A 19664-nucleotide genomic window follows, 5' to 3' on the forward strand; every position below is an offset into this window, starting at 1 on the left:
ATGCATGCTCTCAATCCCCCAAAAAACAATCAAGACCCTTGTCCAGCCGGGGCCTCAATGCCAAGGCCAATCATATCACCGGCGGGACAGCTACTTGCTGAATCTATTCTACTTTCATTATACGGAGCCTGAGGAGAGAGACTGTGAAAGGAGGACAGAGAGCGAGAGAGGGGAGGAGAGAGAGCCAAATTAAAAGACTCCTGTAGCCCCACATACACTCAGCTCCAATCCCATATTTAATTCAGTGATTGATTTGTTCATTAAAATACATCCAAATCCTAATTATTCCATTAATAATCCAAACCTAATGAAAAAAATGCTCTTTGTGTGTCTGTGTGTGAGAGAGAAGAAGTGAGATTCAGTCAGAGAGTGATAAAGGGGAGATGGAGACAAGAGGGAGATATAGGAAAAGGCAAGAAGGAGGCCATTTTTTCATTGTGAATGACTGCACACACACAGGCAGGGTCAGATAAGGATATGTGACCTAGAATGGGAAATCCAGAGTTGTACAGTAGGTGAAAGGAAAGGAAAGGAAAGGAAAGGAAAGGAAAGGAAAGGAAAGGAAAGGAAAGGAAAGGAAGGGAAAGAATAAAAACAAGATCTGAGGAATGAGTAGAAACAGGAAAGATAATATGATGATATAAATAAATAAACATGAAAACCTGAAAAACCAGAGACACAAAATAAAAGTAAAGAAGAAGAAATGGGAGGAAAATAAAGGAAGACAGGAAAAAAATGGAAAAAACACTAAAAAAGGACACAAACATAAAGACAGGAAAGGAAAGGAAAAAGAAAGAAGGGCAAAACGAGACTAATAAATTAGCAGCTATTCACACAAATCCAAAGAGACCTCTGTGGGTGTGTGTAGCTATGTGAGCCACACACACACACACACACACACACACTTTGTGTGTGTGTGTGTGTGTGGCAGTGGGAGTGGAACAGCCCTGAGTGTGGCTTGCAGATTAATGGGGGCCATTATCTCAATGCCCAAAACACTCAGTGATGAAGAGTCACTGCCTGGCGACAGGCTTCGGCCAATCAATTTGTGGCGCAGCAGTCACCTGCCCGGGTCAGAGCCCACATACGGCTGGTGTTTGTGCTGTTGTTGTGCCAGTGATGGTTGGGGGGCGTGGGGGCTGGGATGGCACACTGCCATAACATTACAGTACAGTGAGAAACAGAGAGCTGTGCTTATTTCTACCAGAGCCGACGTGGTGCAGTCAGATACAGGTGTGATCTGCTATACTGCCATTCGGTTCCTGCAGTGCTGTAATTATACATCCCACTATAATAGTGTTGACAGTCCTTTATTCACTTTGTGATGTATAGTAGGCTCCCTATTGACTCTATGCTATGTGGAAGACTGTGAACTGCAATTATTAACAGCTAAATAGTGTTTACATTCATTGATTCAAGAGGTAATGAAGAGCAATGACCATGTCTGGTCTTGGAGACTGTAAGGCAGCAGGAAAGTAGACTCAAATCAAAAAAATCTAAAAACTTGTGAGAAAAAGTCTGGATTCTGAGAAGATTCCCCAGAATTGTAGGAAAACTTAAAATGGATTTAAAGTATTTAAAAAGTCCTAATTATAAGAAAAAATTCTGATGAATGGTGCAAACAGCATACATGTTGATCTATTCTCATATACGGGCCTTTTTGTCAGTCATGTGACCTTTATCTTTTAGATTGGTCGCAATTATGTGCCTGTAAAGGAAGCGCAGAGACATGAGAGTGGTATTTACTGTGTATGTCAGCAGGTTTCAAAGACGTTTTCTTTTTCTAAACTCTGTTATTTTTCTTACCTTCTCTCCCTCTCTTACTATTATCCGTCCTCTATCTTAACAACACCCTTCCCAAAGCTAACTGTAGACGGAGGAAAATTATTCTCCCCTCTTCCCTTCTGAAGGATGCTCTTTCTTTTGGAGGAGAGGTTCCCCATCATTACCTTGAGAGCTCAGAGATCACTCAGAGAAGAGGACTCGGAATTATTTACTCAGCTCACATGCTCAAACAGATGCTGGCATGTGCCTGGGCGCACACCAAAGCACACATGGACGAAAAAAAAAATATCACAAGGAGATGTGGTGGAGGATCTGTGACAGGCCGCTATGACCGAGGTATTCACAGGAAATCGATGTATGATTTTCAATCAATATTGCAGCTTCATCAACAATTGCAACTCCCAATAGGCATAATCAATCTCATTGTGTCTATTTACTGAAGTGAAGGTTACAGCGCAATGTGGGGTTGAGGACAGTTCTAAATAATCTCCTCTCCCTAACTTACAGGACCACCGAGAGCCTGACATTTCCCCTTCTGCTGCCACAGGTGAAATCGAATCCAATTACAGCAATAAGTGGCCGCTTAAGTAACCTGCTCATCGAGCTCATGGGAATCATCCATCATGGGGGATTAAAGGGTTAAGCCCTCCCACACGAACCTCCCGATCTCAAGCTCTCATCACTGTCTCAGACCGATGAAACCAGAGAAATCTCTGCATTTCACTAGTATGAATCAATTCCAACACTCTGGCTGATTAAGGCAAGGCTTTAGAAAGCACAGTGGTCTGCATAGCCTCATTTTTCCTACTATAGATTCCCAAAGTAACTATGGTTGCCACACGATATAGAAAGGCAGCATGGAAACAAGCAGAATCCTTTCTAATAATGCACCACAAGTGGAAAATGTGGGACCAGTAGTCATGACAAAAATTCTGCAAATTTTGGTTGATTAGCAGCTACAGTGCAGAAGAAGCAGTGTTGTGAAACCATCAAAGATATTTATATATGATGTAAGAAAAGCATGAAATATAACGAAATATAACAGTTGTTGTCTAAAATCCTATCAGGCTGATTAGCACCAGCAGCAACTTGTGTCAGATCTTTTTCTGCCTTCAGAACTGATAGAGGAGGGGACGCCTCTGTGTTGCAGCAGATGTCTGCCTGCGTAATAGCAGCCTAGCACCCCTCCCCGCCATCCCAGAGTTATAACTCAGAGAAGTTAAATCTTCCCCCGGCAGTTACACTATCAAGCAGTCTGGCTGCGGCGCCTTCATTTGCAAACACAACACAAATGTTCTTTGGGTAAGCAAAAGCACACACAATAATTCAAGCCGTACTGCTGGTTCAGGGCAGATTTTGTTTAGTGGGCAGAGAATGGGCTTTTAATTTGAAAGTGTCACTCATTTGCAGAAAGTAGCTATAATGCAAGGAGATTCGGAGCTGAACACCTGACACCTGGGTGTAAATAGCATAGTTGGCCGCGTACCCCTTAGTGCAAATAGCGTTAGGGCACATCTTGTTTATCGAGCAAAAAATGGGCTTTTATTTTGAAAGTGCCACTTATTTCCTGAAAGAATAAAGCAAGGAGATTCGTGGCTTACCTTTGCGATTTGGACACACCAGTTGAGCAGCAGCTGCGACCCGATGTTGTCCTTGTGCTCGTGCACGTAGTCCAGGAGGCAGCCGTGGGGCATGAGCTGGGTGACCAGCTGGATGGTGGGGCTCAGGCAGACACCCAGGAGACGAACCAGGTGGGGGTGCTCCATGCTGGCCATGATCAGGGCCTCCTGGGTGAGAGGGGGAGTGGAGGACAGAGAGGAACTAAGACAAGTGTTGCTCTCTTTGAATCAACAAATCACCGGCTTAAGTGTGTCTGACCGCGCATCTATTAACCCTCCACTGCCTTCCAAAGACATCCTACTGGAGATGGAGTCAGCTGTATAAATGAAGACCTGTGGGACTGTATCTGCATGCATGGCATCTGCCTGGAGTATTCTCCTTCATCAAACACATCACTGCCCTCTTCAAATATATTTTAGCATAGCTTCTTAAATGTTGCACCAGCACAATTAAAACAGCTAGCCCGATTATGCTAGCTGCTTTTCATTTGTTTCATTTGGCGTCCCTCTCGTGTCTCCGTGCAGCAGATGGACGCAGAGGTTTGAACAGTTGGGACTCCGCTGTTGGGTAATTGTTATTGCGGAGCTGCAAGTAGAAGGATGTATGCTGGTGATGAAGTGTTATAATGGTGAGGACTGATACTCCTGGCGTGTATGCACTGCACTGTCATTACTTGAAAAACACTCAGACTCTCTCTCATTCACACACACTCGAAAACACTCAAGGACACACACACACTCCCCACTCCCTCTTTGCATAGTGGTTGAGGATGTGTATATCCAGCTTTGGCCTAAGGGCAGCTGATAGATAGATGAGGTGCCTTTTTACATTTAGATGCTAAAGAATGAGTGTGTGCTGGTGTGCGTGTGTGTGCGTGTGTGCAAGTAGATTAATTCCAAACAGGAGGGGGGCCATAGGCCATGAGGAGGTTTTTGGCCCAATTTAAGTGTGCCACTCCGTCTCCACCTCATAAAAGCACCTGGTTTCCCCCCCTCCAAACACCTCAACAGCTCCAGCCGACTACACGCTGGGCAAACCTCACACCTCAGGATCAAGAGAGGAAGGAAAAAGGGAGGAGATGGGTGTGTGTGTGTGACAGAAAGGAGGGAGTGCTTTTATTCTCACACTGTGATCCCAAAAGACCCGGGAGTCCTAAACTATGTCGGGCTAAACTCTTGCTCTTTCTGTACTCCTTGTGTGTGTGTAAGTGTGTGAATGTGTGAGTGTGAGTGGTTTCTCTGTGTGTGTTTTGCTTTCTCTCTCATCTCCCTGAGCGCTGACCTCCATTACTGCCGGCTGACCCTCCTTTCCCATCTCACTTGCTCACACACACACACAGACACACTTGATGCAAAAACTGGTGTTTGTGTGTGCACATCAAAACACACTAAATTAATATATTTTCTATATTTTGTTCAAATTTGCCAACACAAGCAAATCACATCGCAGCTGGGGAGTAGGTTGTTGCAATGAGTGTGTGTGTGTGTGTGTGGAAGTGTGTTTGGGGCTGGCACTCCAGCGGCTAGTTTCTCAGTGGTGAGGCGTGAGCCTGCCTTTAGATTGCTGTTTAACAAGCCAGCAGACAGAGCATATTGGCTCTGGATGGACAGAGACCCCCACTGGGAGAAACACACAGACGGAGGAAGGGGGAGGGGGGAGGATGCTGAGACATGTTAAAGGAATATGGAGGGTAGTGATCAGTGGATATACCACTCATTATCTCCAATGAAAGGCGTTGATCCGGACTAACTGATCATTCATTTGTTTAATAGAATGGAATTTAAAAATGCAGCTCCAAGGTCAAATTTAACCAACAGGTTTTCCTGTCTGTTATGTGTATGTGACGTAAAAGGAATCACAAGCAGAGGCGGAGGAGGAGTAAGGCAATGGGGAAAAGGGAGGATGAGGAAGAGAAGATTAAAAGGTAGAGAGGAGGAGGAAGAAGGAAATATGAGATACAGGAGGAGGAGAAAAGGAAAAGGAAAAAGAAGTACAAGTAGAAGAAGAGAAAAGAGCAAAAAGAAGAGGAGGCGGAGGAGAGGAACAAGAAGAAGGAACGAGAAGGAGGAGCAGGTGGAGGAGGAGGAGGAGGGGAAAATAGGAAGAATATTAGGAAGATGGAGAAGAACAAGAACAAGCAGAGGAAGAAGACGGAGGAGTTGAGAAAAGGGAAGTGCAAGCAGATTTAGAAGAAGAAGTAGAAGGATAGAACTCACACGTCCTCTCTCCTGGATTCCAATAAAGCCATATCTCATAAACAAGTGCAGTTTTTTAATAGAGTCTTGTTCAATACATGGCTGCCTGTACAGCATGCTGGAGTTCACTTTATTACTGACTGAGACGGTGCTCTCATAAGACTTTACCGCCGAGTGCACAATCCCACAAAGTGACAGGCTCGGCCGTCAACTTTACAGCTCAGACGCAGAAATAGCCACAAACTAGTAGCGGTATAAATACTCACGTCCATGAACTCTACGTTGGCTTTGGGGCCTGTGGCCTCGTTAAGGATTTTAATAGCCACAGGGATCTTCACCGTCTCACCTTCTGGGACCCAGATGCCCTGAAATATACAAGCAATCACCATAAATGTGCAGCTATAAGCCCCAATAAATGGGGCTCTGATGGTTTGGATTACCGTTCCTGTGCAGCTTGGAATTTGGTTAATTTCAAGTTAAAGTCAAAGTGCAAAAAATGAGAATAAATTTTTGAATATTTATTCAAAGTTGAGTTTTTCAGGATGGGATGAATAATTTTACTGAGGGCAGCGAATTTGTCAAGCAAATGGCCATTTCCATTACAGGTCCTTGAGTCGCCTGAGGCTCACGCCTGTCAGGAAACACTCTCACACATGCTTATTGTTTAGATTGTCAAGGCTCTGCATTTTTGCCCAATCACCCAATCTGACCTTATAGACGGTTCCAAAAGCTCCTGAACCCAGTATCTTGACCCTCTTCAGCTCTGTCTCTTTCAGGATTCGCAGCTGAGCCTGGTTGGGTGCCGTTCCGCTGGGCGTCAGGGGCTCCACCAGCTGGAAAACATATTTACAAATTTTTTATTAAACAAAAAAAGAAGGATTTCCTCACAGTCCTCTTTTGCTTTGAAACAACACTATTTTTAAACTCTTGCTCTTGGCACTCAGATTGTAAAAACATATCTTAAGAACTGCTGGGAGCATTCCGCAAGGCGAGACCACTCCATTTAATATAATAAGTAAAGAGAAAAATCTTGGAAAGAGAGGTGAAATCTGTGGTGAATACATAAGCAGCCAGAAAACAGCCACTGTCCTGTCCTGATAGTTATGATTTAGCATGATTTAACACACACACACACACACACACACACACACAGAGACATGAACACAATACACATAATTCAGGGGTGTGAATGTGGAGTTCTGTCAAAGCTGGCAGTTACCAACGTGGCCCACCACTAAGCAAATCACAGTCTGGTGTCAGCTGCTATCACAGTCCACAAAGAGTAGCAGCCCACCAGCTGTGCACATACAAAACAATTCCAATTCAAGGTTATGACAAGCCTCCTCCACGCCGCCTCCCTGCCAGCAACAGCTGACACTGAACAGCATCCCAGCAGCTGGCCTGGCCACCCGCCTCACCAGCAGCCGCTCAACAAAGCCTTGGTGACTAAATATAAAGAGCAGGAGCTGGCACCTGTAACCGAGCTAGGCCACACACACATTCACATTCGCACACATTCATCCAGGCTGCATATATAGCTGTGAACATGCAGATTTGTGCACACATTCACAAATATTGACTGAATTCATACACACCAGACCACAACACACACAGACACAGTCAATGCCTCTGATCAATACATGTCTTAATGAGCCTATCACCCTATCGGGTCCCTCATTCGCTGCGGTTTATCAGCGGCATAATCACCCAGCTCAACCACGGCCATCAAACAATATAATGAGACCATATATCAGTCGGTCAGCCATACAAGCACTTACTCAATGTAATATAAAACCACCAGCACGATAGGACCGGCAATGGCAGTGCAGGGCCGGGGCCGCAGAATGGATGACATTGCCTGCAGCTCGGCAATGACATGCCGTTTAATGGCTATTGTTATGGCCAGGCCTCAAGGCACGGTGTTAGCCCGCTGAGATGTCACCACAGGAAGTGAGTTAGACGACAGCGCAGAGGGAAGGAAAATGACGAATAAATTCTATAAGTGAGAGAGGGAACGAGCGAGATGAAAGACAGGAGGAAATTGATAGGATTACTGAGTGATTGTGTAATCATGACCTGCTGCTCAATACATCCATCTTAAATTGTTATACTGTGTTATTTGCATTGCACAAATGAGATTCTCTCATTCAATTTTTTGTTTAATTTGTGATTAATATGTGTATCTTTTTATCTCTTTACACCTTTTCTGAGGGGTGTAAGTAGCACCGCTGATGATAAACACAGTCTGGGTGCATTGATACAAACTAACTAATCAACCAAGTTGAAAAAAATGTTTGCTATTCCAAACTGGGTGCAAATAGCACTGTTAGCTATTTACATATGGTTGCAAATAGCACAGCTGGCCATCGACACATGTGCATTGTTTGAAAGGATGCAAATAAGACTGCGTGCCACTGACACCTATGTGCAAATAGTGTTTCTGGCCAATGACAGCTATGTGCAAACAACATAGTTGGGCACTGATACCTGGGCGCAAATAGCACAATTTTCTTACAAATATATCAGTTTCTGCTAGGATCAATAAATTAACTTACAATGTAAGGAGCACTTTTGCAACTGCCACAAAAACAGCCCTGTTCTACCAACATGTTTTCCATTAGCCGGGTTTAACGAGTTCAGTGTTAGGCCTTTTACTATTAAATTACACAGAATTTCTGGCCACTGAGTGTTTACCCGGACAGGAAGAACAAGCTTTGGTCACATCCATCATATCAGCCTGGTATTTGTGCAAAGACCATTATTTGTATCAGTGTGGTTGTGCATACATTGCATGAATAACAGGAAAACAAGTGACGCTGCAGGTGGAGAGAAATGGAGTGACTGTGGGGGAAGAGAGAGCAGAGATGAGGCACGGGGTGGTGGTGACGGAGCAGTAATAAGAGCAGATGGTGACAGGCTGTAGCTGTTATTGTTTCATTAGGACGAGCTTGGACTGGACTGGAGAGGAGAGATCTATTAAACACAATACAGACCATAGCCTACAAACCTCTCTTGAGCTCATTCTCACTCACACACTCGCCACGCCACTTTATTTACCAACTAATAATGCACCGTGCCTTCGCCAAATGAGCTCCACTGGTGGCGCGGTGAAGAGGAATCGGATGCTTCATTGGACAAATAAGCAGTGTGTTGAAGCTTCCAGCTAGAATACATTCATGGAATTATTGTGTATTGAATAAGTAAACAGTGTCTTCAAACATAAAGTTGCCCTGCAAACCCGCGGGTAGAAGCTTTAATGCTCACATTACCCAGTCAAAATAACGCTTTTGTTGTGGCGTGTAATTGATAGACAGGGAGGTGAAGCTGCGTTGTCATGGCACCACCTCCAGCATCAAAAATACACAGAAAGCGGTAGCATTACAAAATATCATTTATGTGGTAGTTACAGAACTTGGTAGGAAAATCAGTAGTAGTAGAAAATTATGCTTTGAGCCCTTAGTTTTGTTCCATTATGAATCCTCTTTATTTTAGCAAACATATGCTTCTTTCACTGCATTAATCTGTAACAGTGTCCTGAGCTCTGAAGTGAGCAACGGGAGCTGTCCAGCTCCCATGGATGTTAAAATACTTCTCGTAAGAGGGCAAGAGGAGAGCATGTTAAAAAGCACGGGAGCTGTCTGCTTCCTGTGGTGCTGGAATACTCACAAAGTCCATGTCTGGACAAACCTTGGAGGGGAAGGAGGAGGAGGAGGAGGAGGAGGGAAGAGGAGAGGTTTCAAGCACATTAGCCCTGCTTCATTGAACTAGGGTTGGAGTTCAGGGCCTGAGGTGGCGCTACAACAGTGAGGCGACTCCGCGGTTTGTGCTGGAAAGCAATTTGTTTCCAGGGGGTTTCTTCAAAAGGCGCCACAGAGTGAAACAGGCTTTTTTTATATTAGACTCAAGGTGAGGGAGGGAAAATAAAAACAAAGTTAAAGAGACAGAAAAAGAAAATGTCTATACACCGCGGAGGGAGACACATAAATAGACAAAAAGAGATCAAAACAGAAAAGGTAAGGAGAACTGTGAAACAGAGGCAACAATAAAGAAATAAAATAGCAGCACGTTTTGCAAGTGAACTCAGTGCAACTGCCTTCACACGTGTCCTTGATATGGAAATGCTGGCTCAGAGTGCTCAGATCACGTTCTGACAGTGCCTACTGGAGGCATCTTTTCCCTGTCTGACACAAGAGGTGAGCTCTGTTTTAAAAAGCTACAGCAGATAAGGAGAGAGAGTGTGGAGGGGTGTGGGGGAGTCCCTGAGCCTTCGCGGTCCCCAAATCCCTCATCCAGACAAGCTTGATCTCCATTCACAGACTTGGGCTCTGAACAGAGAATCCATCACACCATTCAGCCGGTCGTCCAAAAAAAAAAAACTTATTGTGTAGTTTCATCAGCTGAAAGGAGCCTCAAGAAAGTGGCAAGAAGTGTTTTTTTACAAGAATTCTCCATTCGAAAAATGAGAAAATTGACTTTCTTAGGTGTATTTTTTGTCCTGAGAAAAAATGGTCTCAGAGATGCAAAGGTGGTCAACAGGACCCCACCACCCCCCTCTTCCAGCATGATACTTCCCAGCCCCTCCTTCTTTGTGACAGTACATTAGCAAATCTGCTTGGACTGAAGACTTCCCTCCAGGTCAAGCGGCTGTCTGAACAGGGCCCAGTTGATTAAGATGGATGTGTACTGCTCAGATGAGGCAGAAGCTGCCCGTGGCCGCCCTACTCCAATTTCTATCTCGAGCCTGACAGCTGTCTATAACACTGCTGCTTCTACCTGTAAATTACACTAATACAGACTGACAAGCAGCGCTCCTATAGGCAAGGCCATACAAGTGATGACGCCCACAGGAAACAGAGGAAGAGTGTCTTAGCGGCAAAAAAAGTGATCACATGTACACATAAACCCTGCACTGCTCACTTTGAATATAAAGTCTACTGCCTTCCCAGAAATGAACCTTCTCCAAGGCCGGATCGATGGGCAATGGCAACCATGCATAATTTTAAAAACCTCCTGCGCACTGCGTGGTTTGGCTAAGTACCATAGTCAAGGTTTAATGTCTCAAGGTTTGCTTATGAGGGCAGTTAAGCTGGGAAGCATCTGCTGCAGAAGTACACTAAAAAAGTGAAGTAAATATGTAAGGTAGCACCAGTGAGGAAGCGATCGATAAGTCATTAGCTTCATCTAATGCAACAATTAATTATACAAAAAAAACTAAAATAGCATTTTGTAGCATTGTGTAGCAGAAAGGAACTTGCATGGCTGCACACAGGGGTGTATGCATTTACAGTGGGTAAACAATCCTAGGACCAAATATTGGCTATTCCAACCTGGGTGCGAATAACATTGTTGGCCAATGACATTCAGGTGCAAATGGCACTGTTGGCCACTGACACCTGGGTACAGTTGGCTTTAATGTGTGGGTGCAAATAACATGGTTCACACTGATACCTGGCTGCAAATAAGAATGTGGGTTATTGACAGCTGGATACAGAGAGCATAGCCACCTGAGTGAACATAGCATTATTGTCAACAGAGAACAGAGTGCAAATAACATGGCTGACCTATGACACCTAATTTCAAACAACATGGTTGATACTGACACTTGGGTGCAAATAGCACTGTTAAGCAATTACACTTATGTGCAAATAGCATTACTGACCACAGAGAAGAGGGTGCAAATAACATGGGTGACCAATGACATTTGAATGCAAATAACAAGGTTGGCACTAAAACCTACGTGCAAATAACTGGGGTGTAAATAGCATTACACATAAACCAACCTCTGTCTCCAAGAATCGCCTCAAGGCACGCTTCTTCTTGATGCTTTTGCGTCGAACATAAACAGCCACGCTGAGCGCCAGGATGACAATGATGAACAGACCGCCGATTATGCCAGCTGCTATCAGGGGTGTCCTGTAGAGACAAAAGAAAGAAGAAACCATTGCTGAAACATGAAGAAACTCAACAGCAACACCTCAGCTAGAGAAAATAAATCTGGCCTTGCACCATTGAAAAAGCATTTTAATCCTTCAAATTTAAAGTCAAGGCTTTTACTGTGTTTTGTCTGTATGCCTTCCATTTATGCTAGTCTCACCCTATAGAGCATGCTGCTGTACTTCCCTGGAATGATCTCTTAGGTGGTAGCAAAAACTTTTATCTTAGTTTAAAATTTCAAATAAATAAGAAATTAAAGAAGCAAATTGCTTTTCCATCTCTTGGAGGAAAATTTGCTTAAGGCGAGCCTAAAGGTTGAAAGTTAAAAGCTCTTTCTCTTCACTAATGCATTTGCCATTTACATACCTTTTGCACTTGTTGCAACCACTCACTTCTTTTCATTTTCACCTCCTTGACAAAGCCAGAATCTTGCCTGTCTACCTTTTATTTTGAAAACATGAAATAACACCCGACTTCTATGATGCTTGAAGTTTAAAACTCTATTAGTTGTAGAAGCCATTAGCAGCTAATGGAAGACTCGTGTACCACGGCGCAGTGGCGGAGCAAGGTGCAGTATTTGCCATATTGATTATGGCAGACTTAACGGGTGGGGGCTTGAAATTTACAAAGAGGATGTGGGTTCAGACATAATGAAATATACAGCCATGTGGTGAATAGTAATGTGGCAGTTTGGAATGATTGGGTCAAAGGTTGAGGAGGTAAAGACAAAGAAACAAATACAGGAACTGTATGGGGAGACAACAAAGAAGAAACTGGTGCCGAGGCACCGCCTAACACACTGAGACAGCACCAGACGGAGGAGAGGACTTATTTAATTAGAAGAAGAAGGTTTACAGCAGCACAAGCCACACGCGGTCATCAGATGAGACGGGGGAATAATGCCATTGTAAGAGCAAAAGATGAACTCAGGGACTGGAGACTCTGCAGAAAACTCCCAGAGGAGAAGTAAAAAGGTCTCATTTCCGTTTCCTCTCTTTAACAGGAGCTTCTGTTTTATGGGCTTTGGTTGAATTCTAATGAGGGAATTTGCTCTAATTGTAAAGATGTTGCCTTTTTATGGGTGTTTTAATAGAATTGTTGTTGTTGTCCTCAGGCTATTTAGGCTGTGAGGCTGTTTACATAATGGTTGCTGTGCTTGTTCCTGTTAATATTTGTAATAATAGCAGGTCCTTTGGTAGTGCTGATGGTTGTGCAGTATATATATATAGGAGTAGATTCAATTAATGCATAAAAATGGGCTGTTTCAGTAACCTTTATGATGTCATAAGGGGCTTAAACCTGAAAAGCTTGCTCAAACACGCTTGTGCCTGATAGAGGGTGGGATGAAACTAGGTGAATTTTGATTAGCTTCCCTCCTTTCTTTCCTTTCTCCCAATCCATTTAGGTTAAGTAACCCTTTATGGCATCATAAGGGGGAAATAGAAGTTCACACATTTTGATTGGTAGCACAGAAATGAAGTGAAGCTAATGATTTGCTCATAATTAAAGCATGAGCTCCCTTTGATTCTTTCCTTCTGAGCCCCTTATGACATCAAAAGGGGATAAAAACACTTTGGTTCATTCAGAGACACTGTTTTGAATTATTTTTATATAAAAAAGGTGAGCTTATAAGTTTTAATCATAAAATGACTGGCTTCCTACCCTTCCTTTCAAGCCACTCCCATTTGTATCCCCTTATGATGTCATAACAGGCTCTAAACCCCAATGGGTTTTTCATACATTTTGATTGATAAAGGAAAGTAATTAGTGTAAATTATGAACTCCTTTCATTTCTGCAGCCCTTTATGACATCATAAGGGGATATAAACATAAATGGCTCAGATACACTCTTAATAATCAGAAGGGAAAAAAATTAGTGGAATACATTTTGATAATGGAATTATTAGCTTCTATTTCTTTCTTCAAAACCCCTCCCACTTGCATCCCCATTCTTATTTTTCTAATTTACTCAGGTCAAAATGTCTCAAACGCATCAGCATAATTGGACAACAACAAAAGTCTTCTGTCATCTGTCTCCACTCTTGTTATTGAGCATCATGTGATTTATCTTTAATGAGCTATGGCAGGATCTGGTGGTGGTGGTCTCACCGTGTCCCGCATTACAAATGTATCTAGAGATCCCTTACCTGTCCATCACCCCAACACAATCTTGGAGTCTTGGCCCGACGCACCTGCAGGGCAGAGAAACCAGTGAGATCATCCATTAAATCAGGGACAGGTTATGAGTAAACCTCATGTTGTCTTTCTTTCACGTCAATCAGCTGTCACTGGGCATGGACCTGAGCAAAATTGAATCCTGAGCACCGCTGACCACTTTTATGAAGAGATAGGATATAGTTCCTGTTTGTTTCGTTTACTTCTCAAAGCATCTTTTAACAAAAGCACCGTGGGGAAATTAACAGACACACTAAGAAGCCCTTTCTGTCTATTAAAAATTCATATCTTCTCAATCTAATTTAGTTCCTCTTGCTTAAGCTAAGAAACATAAATGAGGTAAGAAAATATCTGCAGTAAAGTTGTGGTTTAGGTTTAGATGATAGTGTCAGGCTAGTGTAGGTGGCGTTTCGATTAATATATTCTGGTTGTGACAGAGTCTATTGTTGAGCCTTCCGGGGATGTTATCGGCTTAATACTCTTACTTTGCAGCTGCTTTACCTTGCTGCAGTCTTTTTCCATAAATAAAGCATCAGGAAGGTTTTTCTTCTATAATGTATAGCGTTCTGCAGCATGATATTTAATAGCAATGATCAGCTAATAACACCACAGCTACTTAGGAGTTTTGTTTTTGTTCATCATTTCAGTCTCCAGTGCAATATTTTATTATAATGCTACATATCTTGTGTATATTACCACTACAACTCAAATATATTACCACTGCAAGTCACAAAAGTGCAATACATTTAGCAGTACAATAGAAGTATAATAATGCTTTCCAATAAAGCTTCTTCCAGTTTCTCCAGTTAATTCAGGTTCTAATATGAAGTAACAAAGCACATATGCATGGCTGATAACTCCATATGCATTGTCATTTACCTGTGGGTATAAATAAAGTTGTACTTCTATCGTATTATATCACATATTACATGATGTCAAGCTGTCTCACATTGTATTGTATCATGTATCATGTCATCTGACATTGTATTGCATCTCATGATAATGTAGTCATTTTGTATCATGACATATTGTATCTATAACTATACCATATGACATCATGACAAATTGTGACACACAGTATCATACTGTTTTATACAGTCCATTGTACTACTGTATCTTGATTCATATTGTGCCTTATATATATCATACTTTATCATATCATCATATCGCACTGTATCACACTGTTTCATATTTTATCATAACATAGGCGTATTGCATCATATTGTACTGTCATATCGTATCACGATGTCTTGTATCATATCGCATCATATCACATATTATAGTACTCTATATTGAGTCTTTTCCTACATTCTCATGAAAATCTTAACATTAGGAAAACATATTTTTTAACCTGATCAACAATAGAAATGTTTTATTTTGAATTCTTTTACCTTAAATTTGGCTCTGAATGTGCTGTCTAAGAATTCCCTTTGTATCGCACTATCTTCACAAGAGTGAAACGTCGTGCTGATAACAAGCTGATCAGTAAGAAGTGTTGTTAACATTAGGTAAGCAGGAAGTGATTAGAGCAGACTCTTAGTTGCTCATTAATTCTAGATCCTTGAGTGGAGGACTCTGAACAGCGGGGTAGACACAGGAGAGCAGTTTTTGAATGCTTCCCTGTGTGTGTATGAAACCCGCATGAGTGCACATAAGACACAACAAATTACATAGCAAATTAGGAGCACAGACTAACTTTGGAATTAAATCGGTGACAACTGTGGCTCCCCTAAAGTCACTCAGTTGTCAATTAAATGTCGCGCCAAATAGCTAATTAGCACAACAATCAACGTTTGAATCCAATGTGTGTGTGTGTTTGTGTTTGTAGATGTAGAACGAAGGACTTCTTTGACAATACAAGTACAGAACATACTCTTATTTTGGAAATCGACCATGTGCTTTTATACTTTGGCTCAAATCCTCAGCCCCAGGTTCTGCCTTGATGTTAATCCATTACACCCCCTGGCTGGAGGATAAGATGACAGGGCATGATGGAGGTGTTGTCATGCCAACGGCAGATTAGCAGAGTCAGGATTGGTCGCGTGTGAGCGAAAGCTGTCATGTGAAGAATTAACACCCAACGTCTCCCGCTCGCCTGTGGCCCTGACTTTTAAAAAGCTCATTTGCCTTCCCTCTTTAAAGCTGCAATGATATCATCAACATTTACAGGGTGGCTAGCTGCGGTAAAATAAAATGACCTCCTGCTACGTGAAAGACAGAATATTACGTCCCCCCTTTACCACCTCTCCTCATGTCATTGGTGCTGTTGCTAGGTTTCAGAGCTCTAACTTTGTGTGTAGAGACCACTGACGAGCTCCACCTCGGCCTCAAATGGTTCAAAGTCAGAGCACTTCAAAAGAGGAAGGTGAGAGGATGAAAAGCCAGCACATTGGTACTGTGCGTAAAGAAGGTAAATTTCCTTTGTATCCTCCATCTTCTGCTTTTGAAAAGTGTTTGTTTGAGGAGAGACAGCTGGCTGGTGTGTGAGTTGTGATGAGGTGAGCTTGTTTTGAGAAGCTGTGTGAGGAGATTCATCATTAAAACTGTAAATCTGGTAAGAAATATTCTAGAATTCACCAGAATTTACTGTGCTGAGCATCAGAGGTGCACTGGGTCTGCCTTTAGTAGGAAGAAAATAGATTAATTTCTTCAATTTTTGATAAAAAAAAACAAACTAGAATTAGTATGTGCAATATTTTTCTAAATGCCCAAATGTGCTACCAGTTATGGAAAAATCATTTAGAGCACCACAGGGTAGAGATATTTAATTATTTACTTTTTAATAACACCAACTCTATTCTGCTCATCAGCTGTAGAAATCTTGCAAATTAGCTAAAACAATTTTTGCAAAGTGACTGATGGCTACTAACAAGTCGATCCTGGCTTACTAGTTGCAGAGAGGAGTGTAGAATTTTTTGTTTATGACTGAACATGTTTTTTTTTAAATTTAATTGAGGCTTATATAGAAAAAGTGATTTTAAGCTAAGATTAACCAACTGTGCATTCAAGTACAATTGGAAAGTTTTTCTTCTGCCTGTTTCTGCAGGTTTCTGGAACTTTCCTATAGTACTTAAAATTAGGGCTTCTTCCTCTTTCTGTCTTCTTCAGGCTTCATTCCTTCTCCACCAACTACTGTCTGTCTGCATGCGCCCCTTCATTCATAGTTTATCTGCCCTGTACCTTTAGGGTTAATACATTCTGCGCCAGACCAGAGGGCCATGCGAATCCAGCTACAGGTCAGAAAATGTTGCAAGATGAAGCACCATTTTGTTTCCCTCCATGGGAAGGAGGTGCTACCTGTCTGTCAAGGCGCCTTCAATGTTGCTTTTATGCGCACCTGAGCCAGAGGTAGCCCACAAGGCGGTCTTAAAAGAAATGGATTAACATCTTTGCGAGTCATCCCCCTCTTACCCCTGGGTGCAGTTGGAGTGGCAGGGGTGACACTCGTTGTTGGCCTTGGCGTATTTGAAGATGAAACTGTTGGCTCCCTGCAGCCCGTCGGGGCACTTCTCCACGCAGTTGGGTCCGTCTTTGAAGTGGAGGCATTTCACACACTGGTCCGGGCCCTGGAAAGAAGAGAGAGACGAGGATGAGAATGATAAACAAAACAAAGAGGGCGTATGAGTGGACATGTCAGGGGCGGAGGTGAAGGAAAAAAAAATCAAGAAATAGATAAAGGAAGATGGAATGAAATTCAAACCTAGCAAATCATGTCAATTTGCTCACTGGCTATCACAGCTAATATAGCTGGCAGGACCCACATGAATTCCATTCAGTGATTTATAATGTGTCGAGCAAAATTGCCTGGAGTGTATTCTGCTGCACCTCCTGTTAAAATCGGCAAAATGCATAAGGAATCAGGTCATGTCAGAGAGCTGCACATCGAATGTGATGGAGGAGATGACAAGTGGTTACCAAGCTCAGCTGCAGCAGGATCATGAATAAGTAAGACGGGTAGTGGAGTGTGTGTGCGAAGTAAAAGCAACTGTACACCTTATGTGTGTGTGTGTGTGTCTTCACTGAAGCGATGAGGACTAAAGCGTGAATTGTGTTTGTAAGCTGTTGCATCCCTGACGCTGGGAGTTTGGGCAACAGCACACGTTGTTGCTAATGACGATCACCATGACCTGATGGATGGCTTCTCTCGGTTTGACACATTCAGGCGCATGCCATCAATAAACATTATTCTCACTTTGCATGTTAGAGTGTGCGTGTCGGCACGTGTATTTGTGTGCGGATGATTGACTCTGGTGTTATTTGCTGCTCAGCTGTGACCAGCATCTCAAAGTCAGCAGCTTCTGTGCATCCTTGAGGAGTCTCCCCCTACTCTCTTGGGAGACAGTCATAAAAGGTTAGCCACACAATCACTATGCTGCACATCAGACACAACTTTCCACATATAAAATACATTTACTGAAGCAAATCTACTCACCTCTACTGAAAACATGCATGGCTTCAATTTATTAGGTGCACCTGTTTGCTAATCAGCCAATCACATGGTAGCAACTCAATTGTCCAAGTGTCCAATTAACCCTAATTAACTTAACATGTCTTTGGTATATGGCTAGAAGCAAAAAAGTTGGACAGTCTATGGGATGGACTCGATTGGCTCCCATCACCCAGCTGTTATCCTCTGGACAGGGGGTGGAGCTTAGCTTCACAAATGCCTCTCTGGCATTTGTGAATTGTCCATTCTGAACTTCTGTCATTAGCTTGTAGCTTAGCATCATTTCTCCAATTTTTCTGGGCTTGGCTTTATGTGGTTGCATCCTTCCTTGTCTTTGTGCATCCTCTATGCTGATGTTTGAGACAGGAATTTGAACATTTTGGAGAGTCGTTGTGAATCCAAACCTGACTTTACCTGAAGGTCAGAAACTAATCTCATTTTGCATTTTTTTTTTCCTTTTGAGTGTGTGTATGTGCGCTTGCCAAATGTATGCCTCCTAAAGTAGCCGCGGCAGTTTATCATTCCTCCCATTAACCTACCGCTCACCTTTGCAAACAGAACTTATATCAACTGGAATCCTGCAAGAAAAACATCCAACGAAATAAGTGGGAGGCCCACTTTAGCACGTTGAAGAGTCAAAGATATGAGTGTGGAAAAATGAGAGGCTTTTAATCTGAAAGTCTGGATTGTGGAGTGGATACAGGAGGGTTCTCACCTGGCCGAGGCATGTCATGGTGTTCCCATCCATCTTCTCGCACTGGCTGTCACATTCCAGGCACACAGATCCGTTAGAGAATTCCCGCACTTCCCTGATAGAGAAATCAAAATAGAGATGCATGTATTATAGATTTGAGAGTGTGCCCATTTTGAAATATTGATTGAGTGAAGACTTTGAATTATTCTGTGTATGTAAGCACATGCTGTACATATAGGAGGCTTCTAAAGTATCATCAGCAATGACAGCGCTCTGGTTGCGGGGCATGCAGGGCAGTGAGCTTTTTCACATCTGAAGGAATAGCAAGTAAACAATGAAGCTTGATATTAGGTTTATACTCTGCAATTACTGCAGCACTGCCTCTGGCTATGCTGTTCTATTCTTATATATGTGTATATGAGTGTGTCTGTGCACGCTGATCTATAAATTTATGCCTTGTTTGTGTCCGAATCAGAGCATTATCCTCGCCTTTGAAGCGAGGCGTCTGGCGGGTGGAGGCCAGCCGCTGTCAATACCAGCTGCCGCAGATCAAAAACACTTTTCACATCAGAGGGATCGATTGGTGAAGGCTGAGGACAGACGCCCTCTGAGGAGGATTCACCCAGGTACAAACAGGCACCTTTCTCACAATAGTGGGATAACGACTGTGTGTGTGTGTGTGTGTGGTGGGTTTGTTTTGATTTGCATGGGGTGCTACTGGAATGGGATTAAGAGACAAAGAGATGAAGCCAGGGTCCAGTCTAGATTCCACTGTCTACTCCACCAAAGGGAGGCGCAGCTGGTTTCCACACAC

General features: G+C 42.8%; 1 protein-coding gene across 3 annotated transcripts in view; it reads right to left on the reverse strand.

Annotated features, from left to right (window-relative positions):
• LOC114428569 (receptor tyrosine-protein kinase erbB-4-like) overlaps positions 1-19664 on the reverse strand; it is a 171684-nt gene that overhangs the window by 17939 nt on the left and 134081 nt on the right. For 2 of the 3 annotated variants that reach the window (XM_028397132.1, XM_028397114.1), the window contains exons 14-20: positions 18872-18965; positions 17121-17275; positions 13682-13726; positions 11381-11513; positions 6311-6433; positions 5867-5965; positions 3387-3572 (exon numbers count right to left, since the gene is read on the reverse strand). In XM_028397132.1, coding sequence (XP_028252933.1) covers positions 3387-3572; positions 5867-5965; positions 6311-6433; positions 11381-11513; positions 13682-13726; positions 17121-17275; positions 18872-18965 — 835 coding nt within the window. The remainder of the gene's footprint in view (positions 1-3386; positions 3573-5866; positions 5966-6310; positions 6434-11380; positions 11514-13681; positions 13727-17120; positions 17276-18871; positions 18966-19664) is intronic. The other variant, XM_028397123.1, reaches the window with a different exon arrangement.

Source organism: Parambassis ranga, chromosome 2 (genome assembly GCF_900634625.1).
Source record: "Parambassis ranga chromosome 2, fParRan2.1, whole genome shotgun sequence".
Taxonomy (NCBI): domain Eukaryota; kingdom Metazoa; phylum Chordata; class Actinopteri; family Ambassidae; genus Parambassis; species Parambassis ranga.